This window comes from Lepisosteus oculatus, chromosome 1 (genome assembly GCF_040954835.1).
Source record: "Lepisosteus oculatus isolate fLepOcu1 chromosome 1, fLepOcu1.hap2, whole genome shotgun sequence".
NCBI classification, from domain to species: Eukaryota; Metazoa; Chordata; class Actinopteri; order Semionotiformes; family Lepisosteidae; genus Lepisosteus; species Lepisosteus oculatus.
This window is the reverse complement of record NC_090696.1, coordinates 62462650-62486105: the sequence shown is the minus strand read 5'-3', so window position 1 is coordinate 62486105 and position 23456 is coordinate 62462650. Positions and strand designations below refer to the sequence as shown.

The 23456-nt window shown below is 36.7% G+C and overlaps 1 protein-coding gene across 1 annotated transcript in view; it reads right to left on the bottom strand.

Annotated features, from left to right (window-relative positions):
* dhx15 (DEAH (Asp-Glu-Ala-His) box helicase 15) overlaps nt 1-23456 on the bottom strand; it is a 39599-nt gene that overhangs the window by 4791 nt on the left and 11352 nt on the right. Inside the window, exons 5-12 of the mRNA XM_006629818.3 lie at nt 22760-22978; nt 18060-18227; nt 11445-11531; nt 11037-11186; nt 9357-9465; nt 4231-4422; nt 2869-2991; nt 1321-1511 (exon numbers count right to left, since the gene is read on the bottom strand). Coding sequence (XP_006629881.1) covers nt 1321-1511; nt 2869-2991; nt 4231-4422; nt 9357-9465; nt 11037-11186; nt 11445-11531; nt 18060-18227; nt 22760-22978 — 1239 coding nt within the window. The remainder of the gene's footprint in view (nt 1-1320; nt 1512-2868; nt 2992-4230; nt 4423-9356; nt 9466-11036; nt 11187-11444; nt 11532-18059; nt 18228-22759; nt 22979-23456) is intronic.

Here is a 23456-nt window from a genome sequence, read left to right as displayed (position 1 = left end):
AGCCATCAATTTCTAATGCATTTTGCATTTGCAAAAAGTAAAGAGAGGCACAGATTCAGGGACCTCTTATTCATTTATAAAAAGTTGTTATCCTTATGCGGCAGTCTCAGAGGTGCAAATTACCAGTAAACGCGTAAAGCAAAGGGCAAAGAAAGATGTATTAGAGGTTTTAATATACCAAAAATCACAGTACTTTCCCTTTCTAGAACCTTCAGCCAAAGCACTCACTTTACACACATTTTAGTATGCTATAGTTTGCTTTTACGGTACTAGAGAAATTAATTTGAATTAAAAAAGCAATCATGAAAAGGCACAAAATAATGCAACTGGTAAATGTCACTGATTCTTTGGAAAAGATCATTTTGTACATGTGTCTATTGTGACTGCTTCAAAAAGTTAGATGTTATTTTATAAACTAAACACTATGCAAAATGACTCACTGAAAAACAACAGCATTGGCGTACATTATTCTTCCTATGCAAATCCTCTCTAAGAGCAGGAGAAAAGTTATGAAACCTATGCAGGTCTTTTCGCTGAAGCAGTGCCAGCTTTTACAGTTTTAAATACCAGGTGTACAATACATTCATAAAAGCCAGAGTGCTGCAATATTTCATTACCATCCTCCCACTCAGGGTCCCAGGAGTAACTTTAGCTAACATAAACCAAAGACTGATCTAAATGTGCTGGGTTGCTAAAACACAACATCACACTTTAATCCAGGTCACAAGTTTTTTAGAGGTAAACTAAAATGAAGGAAAATTCACTTAATGAACTCCAGCCTGCCTTCTTTTGGTTCTACCTATACTACAGGACATGGCTGCTATTACATTGTACTATAATGTAAATGAAAAAATACATTTGTATTTACGTTTGTATGGGAATTGCTGATTTTATACCAAATTTGTACCCAAATCGGCAAGTATAAGATGATAATGCAAAACACATTCGGAAAACACACTGTTCAAGTAAGCACTTTAACATTAAAAGATTCAATATTTTAACACTATTTTAGGAGTTCTCTGTGAGCTGTATTAAAAGACTAGCATTTAAATGGATAACCCTTGTATAAAGCCAAGGTAGACAACTACTGTCTTTCATAACCAGGAACTAATACATACCCTTTTTGTTTCACTATTAAGACATACATCAGTCATCTACTGGCACTTAAGCTTGATTTAATAAAGTGATAATAATAAAAATGTCTCTGAAATAAAGCATTTACTTACAAATGATATATACACACAAAAAATTGTTCAGCCAAATACAAGAAGGAAAATGTGCTCTTTGTGCGGACATGCCCAACTGATGCTTCAGATTTACCTGCATGAAGAAGCCAGTCACCAATGCCCGTCGTATGTTGATATAGTAATCTCGACTTGTGAATTCTGTGCTTCTGCGAGGCAGGTTGAATCTGTCCATTATTCTGGACAGCTGCTGACGTACATTGTCAGCCGACATCAGTGATCTGTAGTTTATGAAGTTGTCGTAACACCACTGAACAGACTCATGGTCTGCAAAGAGGAAAAACATGCAATAAAAGAAAATAAAAATTAAGACGAGACGCCAAAACGGCATGATTTGCAGTTCACAGTTTTCAAGTCCATACTACAAAGCCACGTGAAAATCGCAGAATAACCTACAGGAAAACCTCGATATTCTCAAGTTCAGTATTTGCGATTCCGCCCAGTGACGCAAAATTATAATGACTTTTTCCACATTCGGGAACCAAGGTCACATATTTGGGGGCTCTGCAGTAGGAACCCGGCAGCGAATTCTGCAGCATTTTCATCTCAGTTCTACTTCACCCAATATGCATTGGTCTCTGTAGTGAAGACGTATCTTATTAGGTTTATTTATTAGTGCATCAAGGGTTATACTTTATGCTTGAGTTATTCTATTTCTGTCAGGAAAGCATTAGATGTGCATTCTGTGCAGACATATAACCTGAGAAGTGTCTGTAACTCAAAGTCGTGTTGCAAAATAAAAGAAAAAATAACTGCGGTCCCCCAAGTTATCACAGTTAAGTCTCGGGGCTCTTGCGTCTCACAGAAAAGGATATGATAGAAATACGAGATTTAGATAAATCGCAAGAGCAGGAATGAGTTGGTTAAGAGGGAAGGGAACAAGTAAAAAGGTTACTTGTCCGATATTAATGTAATAAATGAGAATTTTATAGGGGGGAAACAGTAATTCAAGTTTCCAGAACTCAGATTCATTAAAAATACCTGCTACCATTTATTACTAACACTTTCTGAAATAGTCAATTGTAAAAAATATAACTATGGCAATTTTTGTTTTGCAGGCCGCAGAACCACACTCTATGTTCCCCATAATGTATAAAGTTCCGTATTAGCAAATTCACCATTCTTGGAATCCTACCTACCTATCCCCCGCAAATAACCAGGCTTTGCTGTATAGAAATGACAGTGCTTATGTAATACTCGGTAGAACCCAAAGTTCACTATCTTTCATCTCCCATCCGTATTATGAAAAGCCATTCAAAATGGAGTTTTCTTCACCTAGACGTTTTCTACTTTTGAAATCATGCTAAGCCAGTGATACTTTCATTCTGTCAATTCACTTGCTCATCTTCTGATAGGAAGCCCATCACCGTGCCTGATTAAATGTATTCAAACCCACCTTCATCAAGCAACAACACCCTTGCATACCTAGTAGAATCCATCTCTGAGAAGGGACTAGAGACGATATATAATGTGGAATTACGACAGAAGTCATCATTATTCTGCCCTACAACATGTCCCGCTGTTACAGTAGTAACATTTGTAAACTACTGAAGTTTCTCATTTTAAGACTGAAAGGGGAAAGCAGTACACAGGTGAAGAGCTGTATAAAAAAACGTTGACTTACTTTGTTTGAAAGCATGGTAGACGTTCAGTAGTGTCAAATGATCTCCATCTATGTGCGCAAACCTCATCTTGGCCTCATCAGCAGCTTTCTTAGCCTCCGTCGGACGAACAAAACACTGTGGGACTAAACAAGGTTGGTATGGGCCCAACACAGACGCCCATATCGATGAGTCACGCAATCACAGACAGAGGAACAAGGCCTAGCTAGATCAGTTCACAGAGCTTAGGGCAGGGCAGGATGGGGCTTTCTCATGGTCTCCAACTGCATGTTGAACTGCCTACTACCTTGGTCTCAACACCTAACCACATCTGGAAGACAAGAGTGTTTACAAAACTATATAATACAAAGCTTATTTGACTACAGCTTATCTGCTTGGGGCAATTTAAAGTTCCATTTCAACATTTCACTAGCACTACAGATGAAAGACGAAAATACAAAGACAATCGGAGAAAAGGCTGAGCAGACGAGTATGAGAGCAGCGTTTCATACCGAAAAGAAAAAACATTCACAGCAAACCCTTAAAAAAAACGTTTCCAAACACTTTATGAAAGGCACTATGTGAATGAAACCATCTTAAGTTAAAGACATTCCCATAGCTTAAAAATCAGTAACACAGCATTAATGTATATGCATACCAAAAATACTGCATGAAATGGAAAGAGACATTTCTGCCCTGCCCAGCTGCTCTGGGCCTGAAATTTCTGAATAATTTTCCTAAATAATTGAAGGACTGCATGTGTAACACAAGGGTAACAAAAGTGAGCTGATGTTCATGAACACTACAGCTTTTGCTGCCTAGGTTTTTTTTCTCTCTCCATTCAATCATGAACCTAACAGGCAAGCCCAATGTTTATTGAAAACCGTGTTCAGCAGCTGTGATGCCATGGTTTCTTTACACTGCTGTCTTGGTAATGAACTCTGTAGAAATCAGCCTTCATACATACTTGATTATTAATGTAGCCAGCATAGAAACAGCTAGTTAATTTTTGCTCTTTCCTTCAAAGGCATCTGTTTTCATCTCAATGAGCAGCATTCTGTTTTGGCAGCCTAAAGTGCAATTACTGCAGCAGCAAATTCTAGCTGTGAGGACTATGAACTCATTAATTTAGTGTAGGCATGCATTTTTTCCCCCTTGACAAATATTACCTGACACCACCAGTTCTTTCCTCCACACATCACTATCTAGAAAAACCTAAAATGCTTGGTTAAAGCTTCAAGACACATCCAACCGCTAAATCCAAACAAAAAAGAGAAATCGGCTTTAGAAGAACTGAAGATTTTTGTCCGCGGAACTGTAGTTGAGCAAGAAAAATTCAATGCTTGCTAGGTCATTTTGTTTCCTTAACTTGTCCCGGGCATTACCTGACAGCATTGCTGTAATAGAGAGGATCTCATTGGAACAATTAAATTCACAACTCGCAATGACCATCTTGGCCAGCTGTGGATCCAGAGGAAATTCTGCCATCATTGATCCCAACTCTGTCAGATCACCATCATCATTCAAGGCGGCTAGATAATTCAAGAGTTCCAAGGCTCTCATCAAAGTTTCGGGTGCTGAAAAAAACAAAATGTCACAATATTACTCATGCCAACCAGAGCAAGCAGAACTGCAACACAATACTAACTTACTAAGGAGGCTCATTTTTCATTCATCGGTTGAGTGGTCCAAAACACAACCATACAACACTAATTCAATTATAGAGATTTTTTTTCATCTAATGAATTCAACCAATTACGCGGTTTGGTTAAAAGATTTTCCTAGATGCAATTATTGACCTTTGGCTTTGTAAAACTGAAGTCTGGAGATCAATTGTGTGTTAAATGCAAATTACCAGCTTTGATTTCTGATTACGGTAGAGACGTATGAATACAATCCCAAAAGAGGACCTTGTATGAACCATAAGCATACTGATCTTCTACATTGAAACTGCTTCTGTAATGAAGTGAACAAAATTGTTCAAAATACCTCTACTATATGCATAAACACCTTTCAAAAACTGAGTAACAAAATTAACACTGTTCTAAAACATTGGAATTAAAACCAATGAGGTTCAAACCACAGATGGAAATTACAGATAATTTTCACAGAAAACAAATAGAACAAAACAAACTGCACATTTTGGAAAAATTAAGTATAGATTATTGATAACGATTAAAGGTTTTTGGGTCATTAATTCACAAATGACAGTGATATAATCAAGTTACTTTGGCTGCTGCATTAGCACAGTCACTTTAGTGAGATGTGATGGGGCACAGGTGATGATTTAAACATACTGAATGTGAATCCTGGTGCAAATCAAGAAGGAAAAAACAGAAGAAAACTACACTGACCAATTTATGCCATTGGTATGTTGGATTAGGTCAGAGTACCATCAAGAAAAATTTGGATGGACAGAAATCCTGGCAAGATCTGAAATTTCTGTAAGCAAAGTTCTGGCCGCAGTCCATGATAATGGTGAAAATATAAAAGTAGCTGTGAAAACGCTTCAGAGCAGGCAGAGAATAGCTTGATTCCTCTGTGACAGCCATACCCTCCAACTGGCAATCACCAAAGTTGAAGATGTGCACCAAAGAACCCCAAAATCAGCAAAGCCATGGAATCAGTGATATGTATCATTTTAAAGAATTAACTTGCAAGCAACAGTGAAAATGAAGCAATGTGACTGTTCCAAGACTAAAAAAAGAAGACCACTGGGATATCCGAGTCAAAGCTATTTAAAATAATAGCTAAATGAAATGGGTTCCTTTCTAGTCATCTCTGTTCAACACTAAAAATATTTTAATTTAAGTAAGCAATACAGTGCCTTGCTAAAATATTCAGACCTTTCCCTTTGGAATCGCTTTAGGTAAAATGATAAAACAGACATCCCCGCAAACGTAGTTTGTTCAATGAAATCTGTTCATAAGCTTAAAATTTGTAAATAAAAAATTTAAACACCACTGTGTATTTAAATAAAAGCCTCTTATTTGTTCCCAAATTCCCCAAAAAATCCCTATACAAATAAATTTTCCCCATAAAATTAGTATAGTACCGTCATTAAATTAAGAATATAACTTTTTTGATAATTACCTATTAAACTCTAACAGAGAAGGTTTGAATTAGTTTACATTTTGATGTATACTAATAACCACATTATACAGTATAAGTACCAAATTTTATCTGTGAAATCTTAATTAACAAAAAATCTAAGTTTTGAGTCAAGGTTTTCCATTATTGCATTCCTGCCCTTTGTAATTGAAGCACCCTATATCCACCAACACGTATTTCAGTCATTTTTTATCATCTTTCTGCAACGATGGTATGAATTGTGGATGCAGCCAATTTCATTGCTGTGCAAATGCGTTTCGATCACTGGCCGTCTTCAATTCTTTTAATCATTTCCAATTTTGTCATCAGGAATATTGCTTTTCTTGCTTTCTTTGATTTTGATACACCACCTAAAGACATTGTTTCGCCTTTTTGGGCCCATGAATATCAGACATAGCAAAGATATTTTAAGATTAATATCATGCATGTGATCAAGAGAGATGTGAGCACTTTGACACTGAAAGATGCTGCCTTGAATCCACTCTCTCATGCGTTCCGCATTTCTCCACAAATTCTGTACTTTTTAGAGGATGCTTGCGAACCGAAGGGGATTCTACTCTGTGGCAAAAATGGCTGTATATAGAAAAATGGGTATAAATTCACAAGCTTTGTAATAGTGAAAATATGTAATGATTACTTGGAAACTGAGGAGTAGGTATATTGTATACACATTTTAAGGAAAACTATTTTATTCAAAGCCTGAAATTTCTGAATAAACCTGGAAAACTGAATATGTCTCAGAATAAGATACGTTTCAGTAAATGTCAGCAAAATAAAGCGTAAACTGTAGTGTTAATTGTTAAGTATCTAATCCTGTGAACTCAATATCTGATAGAAGTACCTCTGGCAGCAACTACAACTGCAAGACCTTTAGATTAAGTCTCTAAATTTTGCAGAGGCTTGGTGCACTTTTTGCCCGTTCTTCTCAGTAAATTAGTTCAGGCACTCTTCAGGTTGTTAGGGGATTGCTTACGGAGAGCAGTTTTCAAGTCTTTCCACAGAATCTGTATAGGATTCAAGTCGGGTCTTTGGACCTCTCAAGGAGATTTACTCTTATTCTTAAGCCACTCCAGTGAATTCTTAAAGGTGAATTTTCACCCCAGTTTTAAGTTTTTAGCAGACTGAAACAAATGTACTTACTTTTATTTCATTTTGCTCCATCCATACAAAATGAGGTTAATCAGGTATTTGGCACCATTAAATGAGATTTAATGGAATTAAAGTGTTGGAGTACTTAAGCTATCATGACACTTCCATATCATTACATTTCTTTCATATCAATTCTTTCTATTTTGCTGAACACAAGGCACAAACTGTGTATATGACGAACATTAATTACTACTTAAAAGTACCAGGACTGCAAGCTTTAAAGCAACAAAATATGAAAACTGTACAAAGGTTTGAATATGTTTGCAAGACACCTCATATCTGGTCTCTCTTCTCTGGAGTGATTCCAGGCCAAAAAAAATACATTTTTTGTAGTGTGGTAATAGTACACAAGTCCTTTGTGCACTTTTATGCTTTCAAAAATAAGTTGAATAATAGAAACTGCTTTGAGATTTGAAATTGCAAGCAAAATAAAGACAGTGACATCCAAGTACATTACTTATTTTTAGTTACTGCTGTTCAGTTCATTCTGTTCTATTTTACATCTTGACAGCTGACTAAAATAAAGTGAAAAGCATTTTAATACTTTCACTAGAACTGTACAGAGAAAATGCTGGTGCACATGAATTATGTAGCAGAAACACTGAAAAGACATTGGCCTGAAGTGAAATAGTATAGTCTTTTATTTTATTTCAGTAGTCAATAACAGAGCTTGCTAAAATTAAAGGTGATTATTTTAAGACTACACCATTTCCATAGTGAAGTCGCTTAAAAATCATTTTCCTTTTAAAACATTTCCAGCTCCAATTTCTCAAATCCAGGCTTCTTCAAGAACTTCCATTTTTAATGGTTCATTCCTCATATCAAAGGTTAGTTCTCAGTTACATCTTCTATAGTGGATGGCTGCCTGTCCAGTTTCATTTATTTATTTTTAACAATAGCCCTATTACGTAAAAATTGAGTCATGAATTTAAAGGTGGTTAAATTTAAATTGACTAAAACAAGCACTTTACAGAAAACAGCAATTGTTATACATGTATTAGTCAAGGAATCACCCGCAACTATAAATCAGAGTTGTAGTCGAAAAAAGTTCAATCTAAAAACCAGAAACGCACAGTTTAGAGAAATGGGAGGACTGATACCATGGGAATTAGGAAGCACAGGTTCCCTGAAATGTCTATACTTGTTTTTAAAAGTACCAATCTGAACTTGAAATAGTTCCAAGCTCAGTCTCAATCTGACTTATTATGCAGATGTTTTGATGTGCTGCGGATTGAGGAAACTGGATACAACTTTAATGGCACAAAAAAACACAGAACAAGAAATTAATCCAAAACATGAGAAGAAACCCAAAATTGAAAATCATCAAACAGCCAAAAAGCCACTATGTTAGCAAACCTTACTAAAATGTCGACATTACTGAACCCAAAAAGTGAAAGTGGCTAGGGTAACAGAACATTTTCAAATTCTTTGAAAGTATTTTGTTATATTTAGAAAACGCTCTTTAAAACTACGATTATATAGTAGTTAAATTGCAATCCCAAAAATTCAACAAATTAACAGATTTCTCTACCTTGGTGAAGCTTGTAAAAACCTGTGAAAGCTACAACCAAAAAGTTATGAATGTGAATAAAAAAGCAACTAAACTACTAATGTAGAGAGGAGTGATCAACATGAAGGTTAATGACCCCCAATGAAGAATGAGAAAACACTGCTCTATATGAACACCACATGAACACATAGTCACCAAGTCTCTTGACAAGTAAAATGAAAGACGGTGCTAACACATTGTTTAAAGCATTGGTTTAAGCCCTTACACCTGCCTGGTACGAAAAGATTAGAAAAAGAATGAAGAGAAAAGACCCCCCTTTGCTAAATCTAAACAGCAAAAACAAACAAATAAAAAGTCAGGAAAAATAATGGGATATATAATTAAAAGCAAGAAATTTAAAAGAGTAAGTGCTCGTTTAGAATATTGTGTATAATTTTGGTCACACTACAAAAAAAGATTGGTTGGGAAGCTTCTCTTGACTGATTCCGTACCAGCAATTTGTTCAAGCCAATACCCTGACATTATTAAAGAATCACCTGGATACTTGGATCAAATACTAGTAACTACCAAAACGCCTCTGATTTCTGTTCTTTATGTGCTTAACCCATGCACTGAGGAAGATGATGGTGTACCACTATGAGAAACTATGAAACACCTTCTGCAACAAGAAACTTCAGGAATGTTAAACTTCAAAAAAATATTTAAAATGCATCTCAGTTTTACAAAAAACAACCTTCTTACCTGGTGGGTCCATGAAGTCAAAATGAACCAAGTCATCAATCCCAAGTTTCTTTAGTTGTAGCACAACAGAGCCCAAGTTAGACCTTAGAATTTCAGGGTATGTGTTATCCTGTCACAGGAGAGAAATAAAATTAAGTTCTACTAATCTTTTTTATAATCACTTAAAGAGCTGTTTGGGTGACTTTATCATTTCTTTTTCCACTAGACATGAAAAAGATCTACCATTTCCTTTCATAATCAGATCTTGTGCATTCTTCTATCACTGACCATGAGCACTTAGGCCACCTATTCTCGAGCTGGACAGTTTTAAGAAACTCATCAAAACACAATCTAAAGAAATGTATTATTAAATACTATAACTATATAGAAAAGGGTGTTTACTGTACTTAGGACCTGAATACCAAGGATAACATTTATGAGCAGCATGATTAATAAGAAAAAAGGGTGATGTTCTGCAGATGACAAAGCATTTTACAACAAGTTGTATACATTCTGTCTACAGTATAGGGCAATACTGCCCTGCTTGCCCTTTCAAAGTAAACATGTTGGGTGGCATGAAGTTGTTGAACATGGTAAGTAATAATTCTGACAGAGTACAGAGTAGTGAACCACACCTTAGCTTTATTAATAATGTTTAGTTTGCGGACCTTTGTGCTTTAGTTTGACAAATATCATATCTCACATGGCACCAATTATTCTCCCCTACTGCCCCAGGTATGCCTTGCTGCGGACGCTAAGGGGGTATCATACTGATTGAGGTGCCTGCAGCAAGTATCTTCACACTGAAGGCAGAGGGAATACTGAAGCAAATGTGCCTCTCTGCAGTTGTGGTGTAATTGTTACATGTCTAAAGTAGAAAAATAGATCTTAGCAGTCAAACGTTCAAGTACAGAATACAGAATAATCCAACAAAAAATGTTACTGCCACCAGAAACAGTAGATATATCCTCAACAAAAAACATTAAAATGATTAAACTGTGTTTTAATTTTTTAGATCTTAAAACACAAACAGGGATGATGGTCCATGAGTTTCCTCAACTTCTATTTTTATCGGTTATTGTGACACACAGAAAGTTGGCTCTGAAAAAGGCTAATTTCTGTGCTGCCTGAACAGGGCGTCAATATGAGAATTCAGGTGGACTATACTGGGCCACAAAAACAAAATTACCTGCGCTTCATCTGTTTGAATGAGCCTATTTTCCTGTATTATTGACTATAGCAATTCCCAATAAAAAAGGAACCTGCGGCGTTTTTCCTTTGAAATGATTACAAACAGAGTAAATGCTTAAAGGATTAAACATGTAGGCAAATACACTGCTTTTTTTAGTATATAGTTTTGACTATTTCAATGGAATTAATTGAATCTGTAGCACTTCAGTTGCAGTTCAGATATGTTAATCAGGCCTTGAGCAAGAGCAAATGTGTACTAAGAAGAACAATAATGATATCATTTTCCGTTAAAGACAACATTTAATCACCATAAAACTGAGTAACTTAAGAATTCGTGCTCAAGCTGTAATGCAAAGGACTTTCCTGGGTTTCAAATGTATCATTCATTGCCAGCGGATGGTGGAAGTATGAGCTAAGAGAACACAATGTGTTTGTGTAAACTGTCCCTAAGCAGTTTGATCAATTCCATTAGTAATAAAGAATATGGAAACGACTCCGAATGGTATTCACCTGCATCTCAGTCTTGTAGGCTTTCTCGGTGTACAAGCGGAAACACTTCCCTGGGCGCGTCCTGCCAGCACGGCCAGCTCTCTGCTGGGCAGATGCTTTGCTAATCGCCGTCACCAGCAAGGACTCCACTCTGATCCGAGGATTGTATACCTAACCAGACACAGGACACAACCAATGAGATTTACACTCGTGCAAATGAGGGATTTGTTTTTGTAACCAGTTTAAAAACAAAAAGAAGAGGATAATCCTGTGTATCAGATCCTCTCAAATTCTCAAATTATTTTCTTCTTCAAATGAAACAAGAGTACCTTATGTACTGCTTCTGGCTTTGTCAAATGTAAAAGGTTGCACTTAGGATTTTAAAAAAAACATACATGTTGTAGAGATGATATGAGAAAGGCCACTTACCTTTTGCTTAGCAAATCCAGGATCAATTACAAACACAACACCATCAATTGTCAGGGAAGTTTCAGCAATATTTGTTGACACTACAACCTGTGAAGCAAACAGCAACAGAAGCAATGGTATGAAGAGCAAACAACCATAATGCTGGGCAATTAAGGGTTTAATACCTTTTTGATAAGTTGACACCTTTATACGCATTTTTTTTTACTTATGCATCCAATGTAGGGTCTCTCAGTAGCTGGAGCCTATCCCAGCAAGCAACACCAGTCCAGGCACACAGACGCACACACTCACACTGGAGACAGTGTTCCCAAAAGACAATTAACCTACTAGTATGTCCATGTACTGTGGGAGGAAACCCACACCAACACCGGGAGAACATACAGACTCCACACAGATAGCTCCCTTGATCTGGAATTGAACCCCACTGTGTCATCCACCAGGTTAACACCTCAATAAAAAAACATGCAGTTTCCTCTGTGAGGTGCTCTCTGCAAAAACAACCACTGAGAAATTTGGAGTTCCTGGAAAGGCTTTCCTTCTTGCACAAATAGCAAAACAACCCTGACACAAAATGTGTTTATTCAGAAAAATCTATGATGGGAATATGAGGTTTTAAAGAACCAAATTACATCTTGTTCAATGGACAACAAAATTAAGAAGTACTATTTAGCAAGTTAAATGCAACCTAAATCACGTGTTAAATAAAATACATAGGGACTATTTAAAACATATTTTAATGGTATGGGAAGCCAAAACCATAAAATTAAAATCCCCCCCAATGATTTACAACAATATGATTTACAATATTTATACAAAAATTCCATAAAATAACTGCCTGCACTAATCATAAAAATACAACTATGAACACAAAACAACAACTCAATGCATATTAAAGCTGGTATCAGTAAGAGATTTAAAATACTAATGTTAAAAAGATTCAATGCTGATGCAATTCAATAATGTTAATTATGTAGCCTAATGGCTGTCCTAGATGTTGGCATTTTCAGTCAGCAAGCAAATGCTCATCTGTACCCGTTGTTTAAAGCAATCATACCATTCATACAAATACTGCTATTTTAATACTCCTCTACTACAATGTCGTACTAATATCCGCAATCTGTACAGTGCGTATTACAGACTTGCATTATCAAAATAAAAAAAATCTTATTTTTCTCATTTTATTCAGAAAAGAGTTTTTTTCAGTTATGTATTCTGAAAGAAGGAGACTTTCTGAATACATAAATGAAAAAAACAGGGACACAGTATTCCAGAATTAAATTACACAGTACTAAAACTTAAACTGCTCCATATTTGGAAGAAATACAATTGCAGTGATGTATTTACACTACTGAATGTGTGCAGGTATACTGATGTAAAAATGACTTGCAGGGACAAATGTAATAAAATTTGCCTTACTTTTCAAGTGTTACAAATTTAAAATTTCAACATCTGATAATTACAATTATCCAAATCTGTGATGCACAGTTTACCTAAAAATTGGCTCATATTCACAGCTGTGCATCTGTCAAAGGAGGAATTATCTGACTTACAGTAAAGGAATGTCCAAAACCATTAACTTTTTCTGCTACAGTTTCATGGTTTAGAGAACAACTCATTAGCCACAGTGATAAAAAATTGGGTTTAGTAAAGAAAAGGCCTCTTCAGTCCCAGTTCTGCACTACAGCTGAACAAACTATGGTAGCAGCAAGAAATGGAACAGGACCCCTCCACACACTGAACAAAAAACATCTTCTGGATTTTATAGACATAAGCAAGCTCTAACAACTGTGCTTCTGAATCCCTGATCATCTTCTATTACAACTATCCCCTATAGCAAGTCTCAGTATGAGAAATGACAGCTGAATCTTCGCACAGAAATCAAATGAGTCACATCACCCTATGGGTTTTTCTGTCAGCATTTAAACAAATGGGAAAGCGAATTCTGCTTTTGCTGCATGCAAGTCAGGCTAACAGTGGATTCCATTACAGAAAATACAGCCGTGCTGCCTCAAACCATAAACATTTGTGGCTTGCCTCTGCATTTAATGCACTGCACGAGGGACACACAGGAACTGCTCTGCCATCATTTAAACTTTAACACCATTTGCAGATCTAAAAATTAATTGACCCACAAGTCACAAAAATTAGAGATTAATGAACTACTTGAACTTTTAATTGAACTGTTCTATCTCCCTTCATCAAGGTAAAGCCTACAGAGGATTAAAGTTGAAACTAGGTATGCTTCAAAAAACTCTTAACACTTGTTAAAAGCTTAAAAGCTTAAGAGAAAATCTAATCTTTCCATCTGTAAATGGTAAGGTTGAAAAGGCGCTAACTTGCATGTAATACTTTCAAGCACTCATTGTAACTAACCAAACCCACGGTCAGCACATAGTACATACATATGACATCTTCAGCTTTGTCTGACCTTCACAATCTTGTCCTGCTTCATAAAGCTCATTTACAGCTGATGATACACAAGAGTCTAAGGCATTGGCATCTAAGTGACTTCATCAATTAATCAAGTGAAGTATCAAGAGCATTCATACATACTTAATACTGCCACAATGGTCCTGCACATTTTTAAGACTGGGGGTTGGCTTCATATTTGCCCCTAGCATTTCCAAGGTTAGCCAATCTGATACATACAAGGACTATTTTTAAAAGGCTCCATAGGGAGTATTTAGCCAGAAATCCTGCATAGAATAATGTACAATTTATCTGTTCAATGATAGTATTAATAGTATTTTGAAATTTCTGCCTCTGCACTATACTGTTGTCCTTTCACTCAGCTGTAGTCACTGCACTACTGGTACCAGTACATAAGCAACAACTATCTTGATATCAAACAGATCATGAACTTAATTTCCATCAGCCTCTTCTATCAAGTCTGCCCTCATGATTCCTTACTGTAATACATTTTGCAAACCAGCATCAACAGAGAGAGGAAACAGGCAACTACCATGAAATAGACAAAACCCACAAGTCACATTTGAGGAGATTTGCATTACAAATTGTCAAAGCAACACAAAAGGGAACTGGTCCCAAATCATGAATGGAAGTACACGAACAGAAAGCAAAAGCCCCAATTAACATCATATCACCAAGCAAGCTTGCTCTAAACCAAGACTTGGAAAAAGCCAACCAAGACTTGGAAGACTCTGATTCGCAGTTCAGGCTACCACTATCATTTCAGGTAGTGAAATTCAGATGCTGGTCACAACAAGTAGAATCAGTGGCACCAAAAACACAAAAAGAATTGACAAACGACAGAAAACTGTGTCCCTGAGGTGGCGAACATCCAAATAGGAGACAAGCCCCTAGCAAAAGCAGGTGAAGATTTTTTATTAAAAATATGTCTGAAGGCTTTGATATAGTGAAATGTCTTCCAAGTACTGTAAAGGGCTCAAAGACGAGCCTTAATCTATTCCCTCTGATACTGCATATATATAATTAGTACAACAGTTCTGTTCTTTAATTATAATAGTCATTCTATTAATTTAATATAATATTCACTTGAAGTAATAAAAATTAAATGCAAATGTAATATAAAACTACATTCGGTAAAATAAAGCACTGTTTTTTGAGGCACTGGATCACATGACTCCTCATCAAATGGTATAGCAGACTGAAAAGCAAGCCACAGAGATGTAGATCCTGGATATTGATTTAAAAAGTTATGCATCAACAGCAATACGTAGGGTCCTACAAATACAGTTCACAACACCTGCTCATCCATTTAAAAATGGATTGCCTATTAGCTTTGTTTTTATACTCTCCCTAAATGGAATTGCCAATTAATTACCTTAACCTGCCAAGAGGGATGCGGATCGATAATGTCATCTGACAAGTCACTTGCCTTTTCTTGTGTGCTCTCCTTGTGCCTTAGAGGAGAGTTAGCGCTGATTGGTGAAGCAGTTCATCGGACAATGACACAAGCTCAATGGCAATCAGTACAACCAATTGAATAAAAGTTACTAAAATGCTTAACCTTGCAAAAGCCACAGCACATTTTGTATTCCTTATGTTAACATAGTGAGGCTTCATATATTTTCACTATGTGGAGCACAAATTTCAATTTTTTTATCAATTTGAGAAACTCAAGCATGTGGTAGTCTCTGGTACAGCACAAGACTTCTTAGGATTTCTGTGCATCTTTTAATCAAGGCTAAAAAGACTGCCTCTGTCTACCTCAGTTATAAAAATGAATCCGTTAGATGGACTTGTTCTGACACTTATGGGCAAGAATTTTTAGATATTTACCTTCAGTCTTTTCCCACCTTCAAAGCCCTTACCTGCATCCCTGACATATACGGTCTCAACATGGCATTTTAACAAGGCAATTGAAGCCCATCTTAATGCATTGCTAAGGATTACAGGAAGCCAAAAAATAACTGAAAGCATCCAGTATATTCAGACACCTCTGGATTCAACAGGAAAGAAACGCAGCTGCCATTTCAGACAGTAATTAGACATAAGTCATCGGGTCTTCAGATAGTAAAAACATGCTAATTACATAAAGAATCTCAAGGTGGCATCTGGTGTATCTATGTTATTAAACTCCCTGTATCCATGTCTGGCTTTTATGTCAACATTCCTTTTAACACAAGGTGCATACTAAGATAATTTGTCTTCTGCTTTCAGTAATCAAGCTGTGGAAAAGCCTGAGCTTTTATAAATACAAAGCAGACAGAGAGCATAAAGTCACAGGAGAAAAAAAATGGTCAAACGTGTTAAGATGGCAGAATGAAATGCCTAGTAAATTGCAATATAAGTTCTTTACTTCAACTCAAGTGAGCCTTCATTTGATGAGCAGGACTCAATTTGGGATTCGCTAGGCTGATGAGGTAAACTGTCAGTCATCACTAAGCAGAACAAATTTCAGGTGCCATTGAAAGACTTGGGATTGTAAGGTGTCCAAAGCAGCGCCGGAGTTCAGAAGGAAAGAAAACACTCAAAGCTGTTAACATCTTTTCAAAATCAATTCCTTGCTTTCATATGCCAAGGAACATGGATTTTATCAAAGTACAATCACAGCTCCAAGTTTCTTTGTTCCTATGTGTCATACACACGTTACTAGTAGCATTTGAGGAAGGATAGGTAATTTGCTGGACAGCCGTTTTAACGTTAGGACAAAGGAAAATTTAGGGACAGTTCCCAAAGAGCCGGACCACATGAAAAATCAGCTGTCAAACACCGTGAAAGCTATTGACAAAACATGTTTACAATCAGTAGCCGATTCCTACTTAGGAACATCAAGAAAACCTACTATCCAGGTAGTCTTTGCTGCTCTCTCTTCAACTCAGATCCAACTCTATACTCAAACCATATTCCATCTAATAAAATCCTCTTATATAGGTGCTTTTAACTGCTTTGACCTCTCCCCCTGGAATGCCTTGACAGCAATATAAATAAAATGTAAATATTCCATCATAATTCTTCTCACACGACATCAACACAATAAAAATAACATTCCACATTGAATACAAAAAAAACTAAGCCATTCCTTTAACGAATATAGGTGGATTTTCCATTAAACATTACTCTTAATGGTCTACTCCTGATACAATGACCACATATGTGCCCCTGTGAGACAGCCACTGATTAGACAGACTTAGATGCTGTGCCTCACTTTTGGGTCCTATTCCCAAGATGGAGGAGGCATTTTGTACAGGTGCATGAAAGAATAAGTTCAATAAAATGGAAATATTGAAATTGTCCTTCTGGTGTTTCACTTGGTTTTTAACAAACAAAGGCTGCTCAATATTAAGATTATGTGTCATGGTTTGTGAATGACTTGGCTTTACCTTGTGTGAGTAACCACAAAGCTTACAGAGTCAACAAAGTTTATGTACTGCTTTGGAAGATTTATGTTAATGATTGCTTTTTAACTTTGTTTAGAAAGTGACATTTACCAATATGCATGCATGGAAATCCTGCTGACCGGGGTCTGCACTGTTTATGGGGTTTCCAGTCACCTTACACCAAATCAGATCAGGTCTAATACACCATTTTCAAAAAAAAGAAATACAGAGTTGTACAGTTCTTAATAGAGCACGTAAGATTACTTTTGTTTGGAACAACCATCACAGTTGTTACAGTATCATTTAATTAAAGCTGACACCCTCCTCAATATCAAATCTGTAAGAAAAACCTCATACAACCACCACTTTTAACCTACAATTCAACTTTGATTAAATTGATCGTTGCCAAAAACAACGAAATTGGCAAGCCTTGGGGAAAAAAAAAGAGTTACAACTAGCTGCACAACCACAAAAATGCTGATTTCTACAACACATGACAATGAATTTTAAGCTCTTTCATTGTGTTAAGATAACAGATTTTCGTCTCGGGTCAGTTTAAAAATAGCAATAACGATCTGAGAAATCAGGAGGGACATGCATACATAAAAAGCATGCAGCTACAGTGCCTTCCTTAGCTTTTAAGTGAATGACTAATACCCAAGTAACAATTTGGGAAACAGTTCAACACAGCTGACAAAAACAGCATATGCTGTGAGTCAGTCCTGCACCAAAGCCGAGGAAACTGTTTTTCTTATGCGACCAGACATGTTGGAAGGCACCGGCCTGATAAGTAATTGAATGCAGTACATACCTTCCTTCCTATTGCTCCGCTTGGCTTTTTTGGAGGCGGAGGTTCAAAGATTCGTTGCTGCTGTTGTGGTGGTAGGGTGGAATACAGTGGAATGATTTTAATGTCCCCAACTTCGGGTCCCAAGTCATCTATTTCTCGTTTTATCCTTTTACAAGCTTCATCAATTTCCTGAAAAATGATTCATACAATTAATGTTAGCAAAAGGCAGCTGTCAAGCTGCAGTCAGCATGAAGAGCTAGTCTGGCAATATGCTCTGCATCACCTACAGAAACAATACACATTGGTGAAGTGAATGCACTGCGGGAGGTTTGGGATGCTTTATACATTTTCTGAGCAACTACCTAATCTTGACAGGGGAACCAAAGACAAACTACATATCACCCCAAGCAAATCTTCTGGTCAAGAACATCAGTGGTATTTTAAGAGAAAAATAAGCTGGTCATTTCTTCTCATGTCATTTCACAAAAAAAAATGACCAACGCCTGCTGAAATGTTTTCCATGGAACTACGAGGCTTGAAATGTAGAAATCAATGGAATACGTATTTCTGTAGCTTTACCACTGTGACTCCGTATCTTACTGGAATCTCAGAAAGAAGATAAGACATGCCAGGCCTGGAGAGTACTTTGTGATATTAGTGGACAAGTAAATGGAATAGGCCCTCACCAAGCCCAGTAATAATGAGAACACTGCACTGTAAGAAGCACCATCTATCAGGTGATATGTTCAAAAAGGGGCCTTAGATCCAACTGCACTTTCAATTTAGTATCATTATTCTCTTGAAAAATCAGGTCAGCTATATCCCCCCTCCTGACATTTAATTGGCTAAAGAACTACCTGCTATCAACTGTTGCAAAATGGCTGCCGCACCAATACCTGAAAGCTGAACTTTTATTACTAGACCAATCCACATTGTTAGATTAATTATTAAGTGTCTAAAAAACCTAAGGCTTCTAACTCTTATCACCACTTAGGGCATGAAGTCTTTTCTTAAAATTTTGTCAAGCAAATTCTGCTTTAACAGACAACTATTACAAAGTAATTTAATAAAATAAAGAAGGTAAGCAGGCTATCTTTAAGTTTCCTATAGCTCTTTCTCCAAGATGAAACTCAAAAAACTTCAGCCTCAAGCAAGGTCAGGTTATCTGTCTTTATACGGTGTTACATCGATCCCAATTAACATGTTCATGAAACTCAGAAGTGAACACAAGGCATCAAAGGTCACCTGCCCAAAGATGCTTTAGCATCATTCCCCCACATGAAAGCACCAGGCGTTACAGCACCAAGCCTTGCTATACATCTTATCACAGGGATTAAGCAAAACTGTTTTCCCACTATTGACTAACACAGTGGACCAGAGCAGCTTTTATCATGTACAGACTGAATTTGCAATTGATGGTCCCACAGAGAATGTGAGAAAAAGAATGTGTGCAGCTGAAATAAAGGAGGAAAAAGCTTGGCTTCAGCTGTCATTTCAAACCCGGTCTTCTTGAATAGGGATCTAGTCAAGATACTACACCATGTGGTCAAAATAAACTATAAAAGACTGCCCTAATTTTAGATATAAACCCGCTTAATTTAAAACTTTGTAAGAGGTGTTCCCATTTTTAAGTGACAACTAATACAAGTGCATGTGCGCACAAACGTAGATATATAGCTGACAAATGACAAGCTTGTGCTGTAGCACCACCATCAGCCCACACTGAAAAATACAACTGCTTACTGAAGTGTCATGTGACTCAGATAAATTACTTGGATCTGACTGCAGAATAGAACGTTCTGCAGGAACTGTGGGCAAGTCACATTCTGAAATTATTGGAGCCATTTTAATATCTTTTGTCCCACCATTAAACCAAAGCTACAGATGTGACACTGAAAACACTGCAATTTAATCCTACCCTGTAGAATTAGTACAATCCTTTTATTTTAATGAATCTTATGAAACGGTCTTCTAGCCCTTTTGATCACCAAGATAGCAGCATATTTCTGCACTTGAAGGAAAACAGCTATGGGCATATTTTGCCTGTTAATTTTCTGATTGTTTTTTTTTTTGTTTGTTTTTCCATTTGTTTTTTTAAAAAAACATTCCAAAAACAAAAGAAAAATGCCTTCTATTGACTTTGGCATAGATTGTAATACCTTTTCTGCCATAAACAAAAAAAAAACATATATGTAAGTACATTGAAGATAAAACTGACAACTCTTCAACTTTGAAGTTAAGACAAAATTTAAGTTTATAGGAAGCAAATGCTGCACCCAGCTCTGAACAAATCACTTTGCTCCAGATGTTAAATTTAAACTAAAAATATTGTACTGAACAGAAGAAACGTATTTAAGCAGTTTTTAATAAAATGTACATTACTTTAATTCACAATACTTGCATAACCTTATCAAAGTTACAAAGGCTTTGAATCCACAAAAGGATTTAAAATGGGTCTTAAGAATATGGCGCACCCTCATCTCAAAGGAAATAAACATTCCATCTTTGAAAATAAGCAGAAGAAAAAATGCAGAAGGCTCCAATGTTTTTTTTTTCCAATTTTAAGTCATCTCTATAATTAACTGAATACTCAAAATAAATAAGCAGTGCAATTCGGTTTTCCTGACAGGGGAAAACATACCAATGAACAGAAGAAACTTATCACTTGGAACTGCAACGATTTCACAATTTTCCCAAGGCTTTTGTGGCATCAATATTAGGAAACTCACTTTTATCTGTAGCAGAGGCAGTGATCATTTTCCAGTGTCATGTCTGTGCAATCAGCCTATTGCGTTGATTACATTGTCATCAAACAAAGCTTCCACTGTGAAATTCACAGGCTAGTCGCAAGTGTGGCCACCACTGAAAGCAATAAAAGCTGCCCAGACGTAGCTCCAGCCCTTCCCACACAGGTCCAGTGGAGTTCAGGTGCAGCCCGTACGGCACACCTGTCACATTCCGATCGTGCAACAAAGCCAATTTTACATGAGCGCCATGACAGCTGCTGGGGGACTGTCAATCAGGATGGTGGTCCTGATGGAGGTCCGAGGACTGTAGCACCTCATAGTCAAGACTCCACTAATTAGTACAAGTGGAGCACTGGAGAGATTAAACACCCCACACTTAGACCTCCCCTGTCAACCATGGCAAGATGTGATTCATGGTTTCCCAGAGCGTGGCCCATCAATGATGGACTTTCTGGCTGTAATATCAGCTCAAGTTAGAAACTGCTTGCTGTAAACACCCCAGATGGTGAGTGACTTTATCCAGCCTACAAAAGACCCATGTCATAAAGATGGTCACTTTTCCATTATTCCTTTTAGATTTTCACCAGGATTCACATCCAGCAAGTTAATTCCCTTCCTCACCTGTGCTCATTCAACTCTCTCGGTAACAAGAAAGATTGTGCTCATGAAACAGTAGAAATCACTTGACTGTGTCACGCTATAATTGTTGCACGGCGGATTAAAAAAAAATTAACGTATTTGGTTTTCTACATAAAAAACTGTGAAAAGATGACTCTACTGTTCTTCAAACAAATAATTTCTCAAGTGAAAAGCTTTCCATCATTACATTTACAAAGAAAACATGGACTCTCAACCTATTTCATATGGATAATAAGAGGCACTTCAGAAAAAAACTTTTCTGCATTTCCTCTAATCTATAGCAATTATAAAGTTATTTTCTCCATCTACAAAATAACAAATGAAATATGTATATCAAAATAGATTTAAAAAAAATAGTAAAAGTGAGCCCTGTGGTAATTATCTTTATACTTCAGGAATAGTTAACACAAAATACAGTGCAACTAATTTTGAGTATTTCGCAAATTGACCATTGGAAGCCAGGTAATACTTTCAAAACTCTTGAATTTGGAAGTTCAGTTCATCCTGCTCATCCCAAAATTACAATAAATTACATTCAACTGCCAAAAGCCTAAATATTTGTGCTTATCAGATACTGTCAAAGACAGCAATTGTAAAGAAAAAAATATAGATGAGAAAGAAAATGGTCAATTCTAATTAATCCTTGGATTTTATTCTCAAACCGTGTATGCTTCTACTACAAAGCACTCTTCAAATGAAGAAGTTAGGCAAAAACATCTGAAAGCAAATTTTCTAAAAAGTGAAAATGTGGTTACTCTTTTTTCAGTTTCAAGGCAAAACTGCTGTTGTTTTGATAGTACAAGCTGTGGGAAATGTGCAATGCACCATTTGAACTGTAGAGCAACTGTAATGCTGGATATGAACTCCCAAGATGCTCTGCTCCACAAAACGTCATCTCAATGTGCTGCATAATAACAGAATGGAAACTGAGTAGCATGCTCACACACTTCACTGGTTATGATCCTGAAGATATCAGATGCATTTGAGCTCACAGGTGCTGGTAAATGAACTATAAGTATCTTAGCAAGAACTTTTCTTAGATATCAGTAAGTAAACTGAAGGAATAAGAAACTGTGAGCCTTAGCTTTAAACTGATCAGAAATCAGGTTGCTTCTTCAATCAATTCAAGGGCATTTTTTACACGGGCTGTCAAGTGAATATTGGTATGAGTCCAAGCACTTTTTCAATCATATATGGATTCATTCTTTCCAAGGCCACTTCAAAGCAACCAGAAAATGATTTCTATATTAGAAAGTCAGAGGTAATATACCACTGCACCTTGCGCAACTGGTAAATTACAAAAAAAATTAAACTGGAATGGTTTTGCAGACATACCTCTTGTCCTGTAAGAAACAGCAGGACATCTCCTTCTTCCTCCTCACACATGTGGATTTGTATTACAGTACGGATAGCTGCTTCTAAATAGTCTCGCTCCGGTTCTGGTGTGTAGAAGATTTCCACAGGGTGTGTACGACCGGGAATGGTGAGCAAGGGACAGTTGTCAAAATAAATCTGAAATTTCCCAGCATCCAATGTGGCGCTCATAACAATAACCTAAAAAAACACAATAGCAAAATCAGTGATTTATTTGTAACTGCGTGGACTTACCAAACCCAAATTATCAAAACATTGCACTTCAGCAATATTTGTAAAACACCTTGAGCAAAAGGGAGAGTGTTTGTCTGTTTTATCCCTGATGTACAACTGAGCCTAGAAACTTATTTTTCATCAAAATAACTCATGATGTTTGATTTTGTAACGAAGGCACAAATCCTCGTCTCATCTTGAAAATATGAAGAACATGTCACATCAGCCTTGCAACCAAAAGTACAGCTCAGCATATAAATATTTAGGGCCACTCTCAATATTCATTCGATGCATTCTTAATCAAAGGCAAATTAAACCCTAAATTAGAGGAGACCGAGACCAGAGATAATGCCGAATAACCTAGACCTCATTTAACAGTCTATGAACACATGTATAACCTTTAATAAGTTCATAACAACAAGCAGTCATTACCCATCTGGTTTAT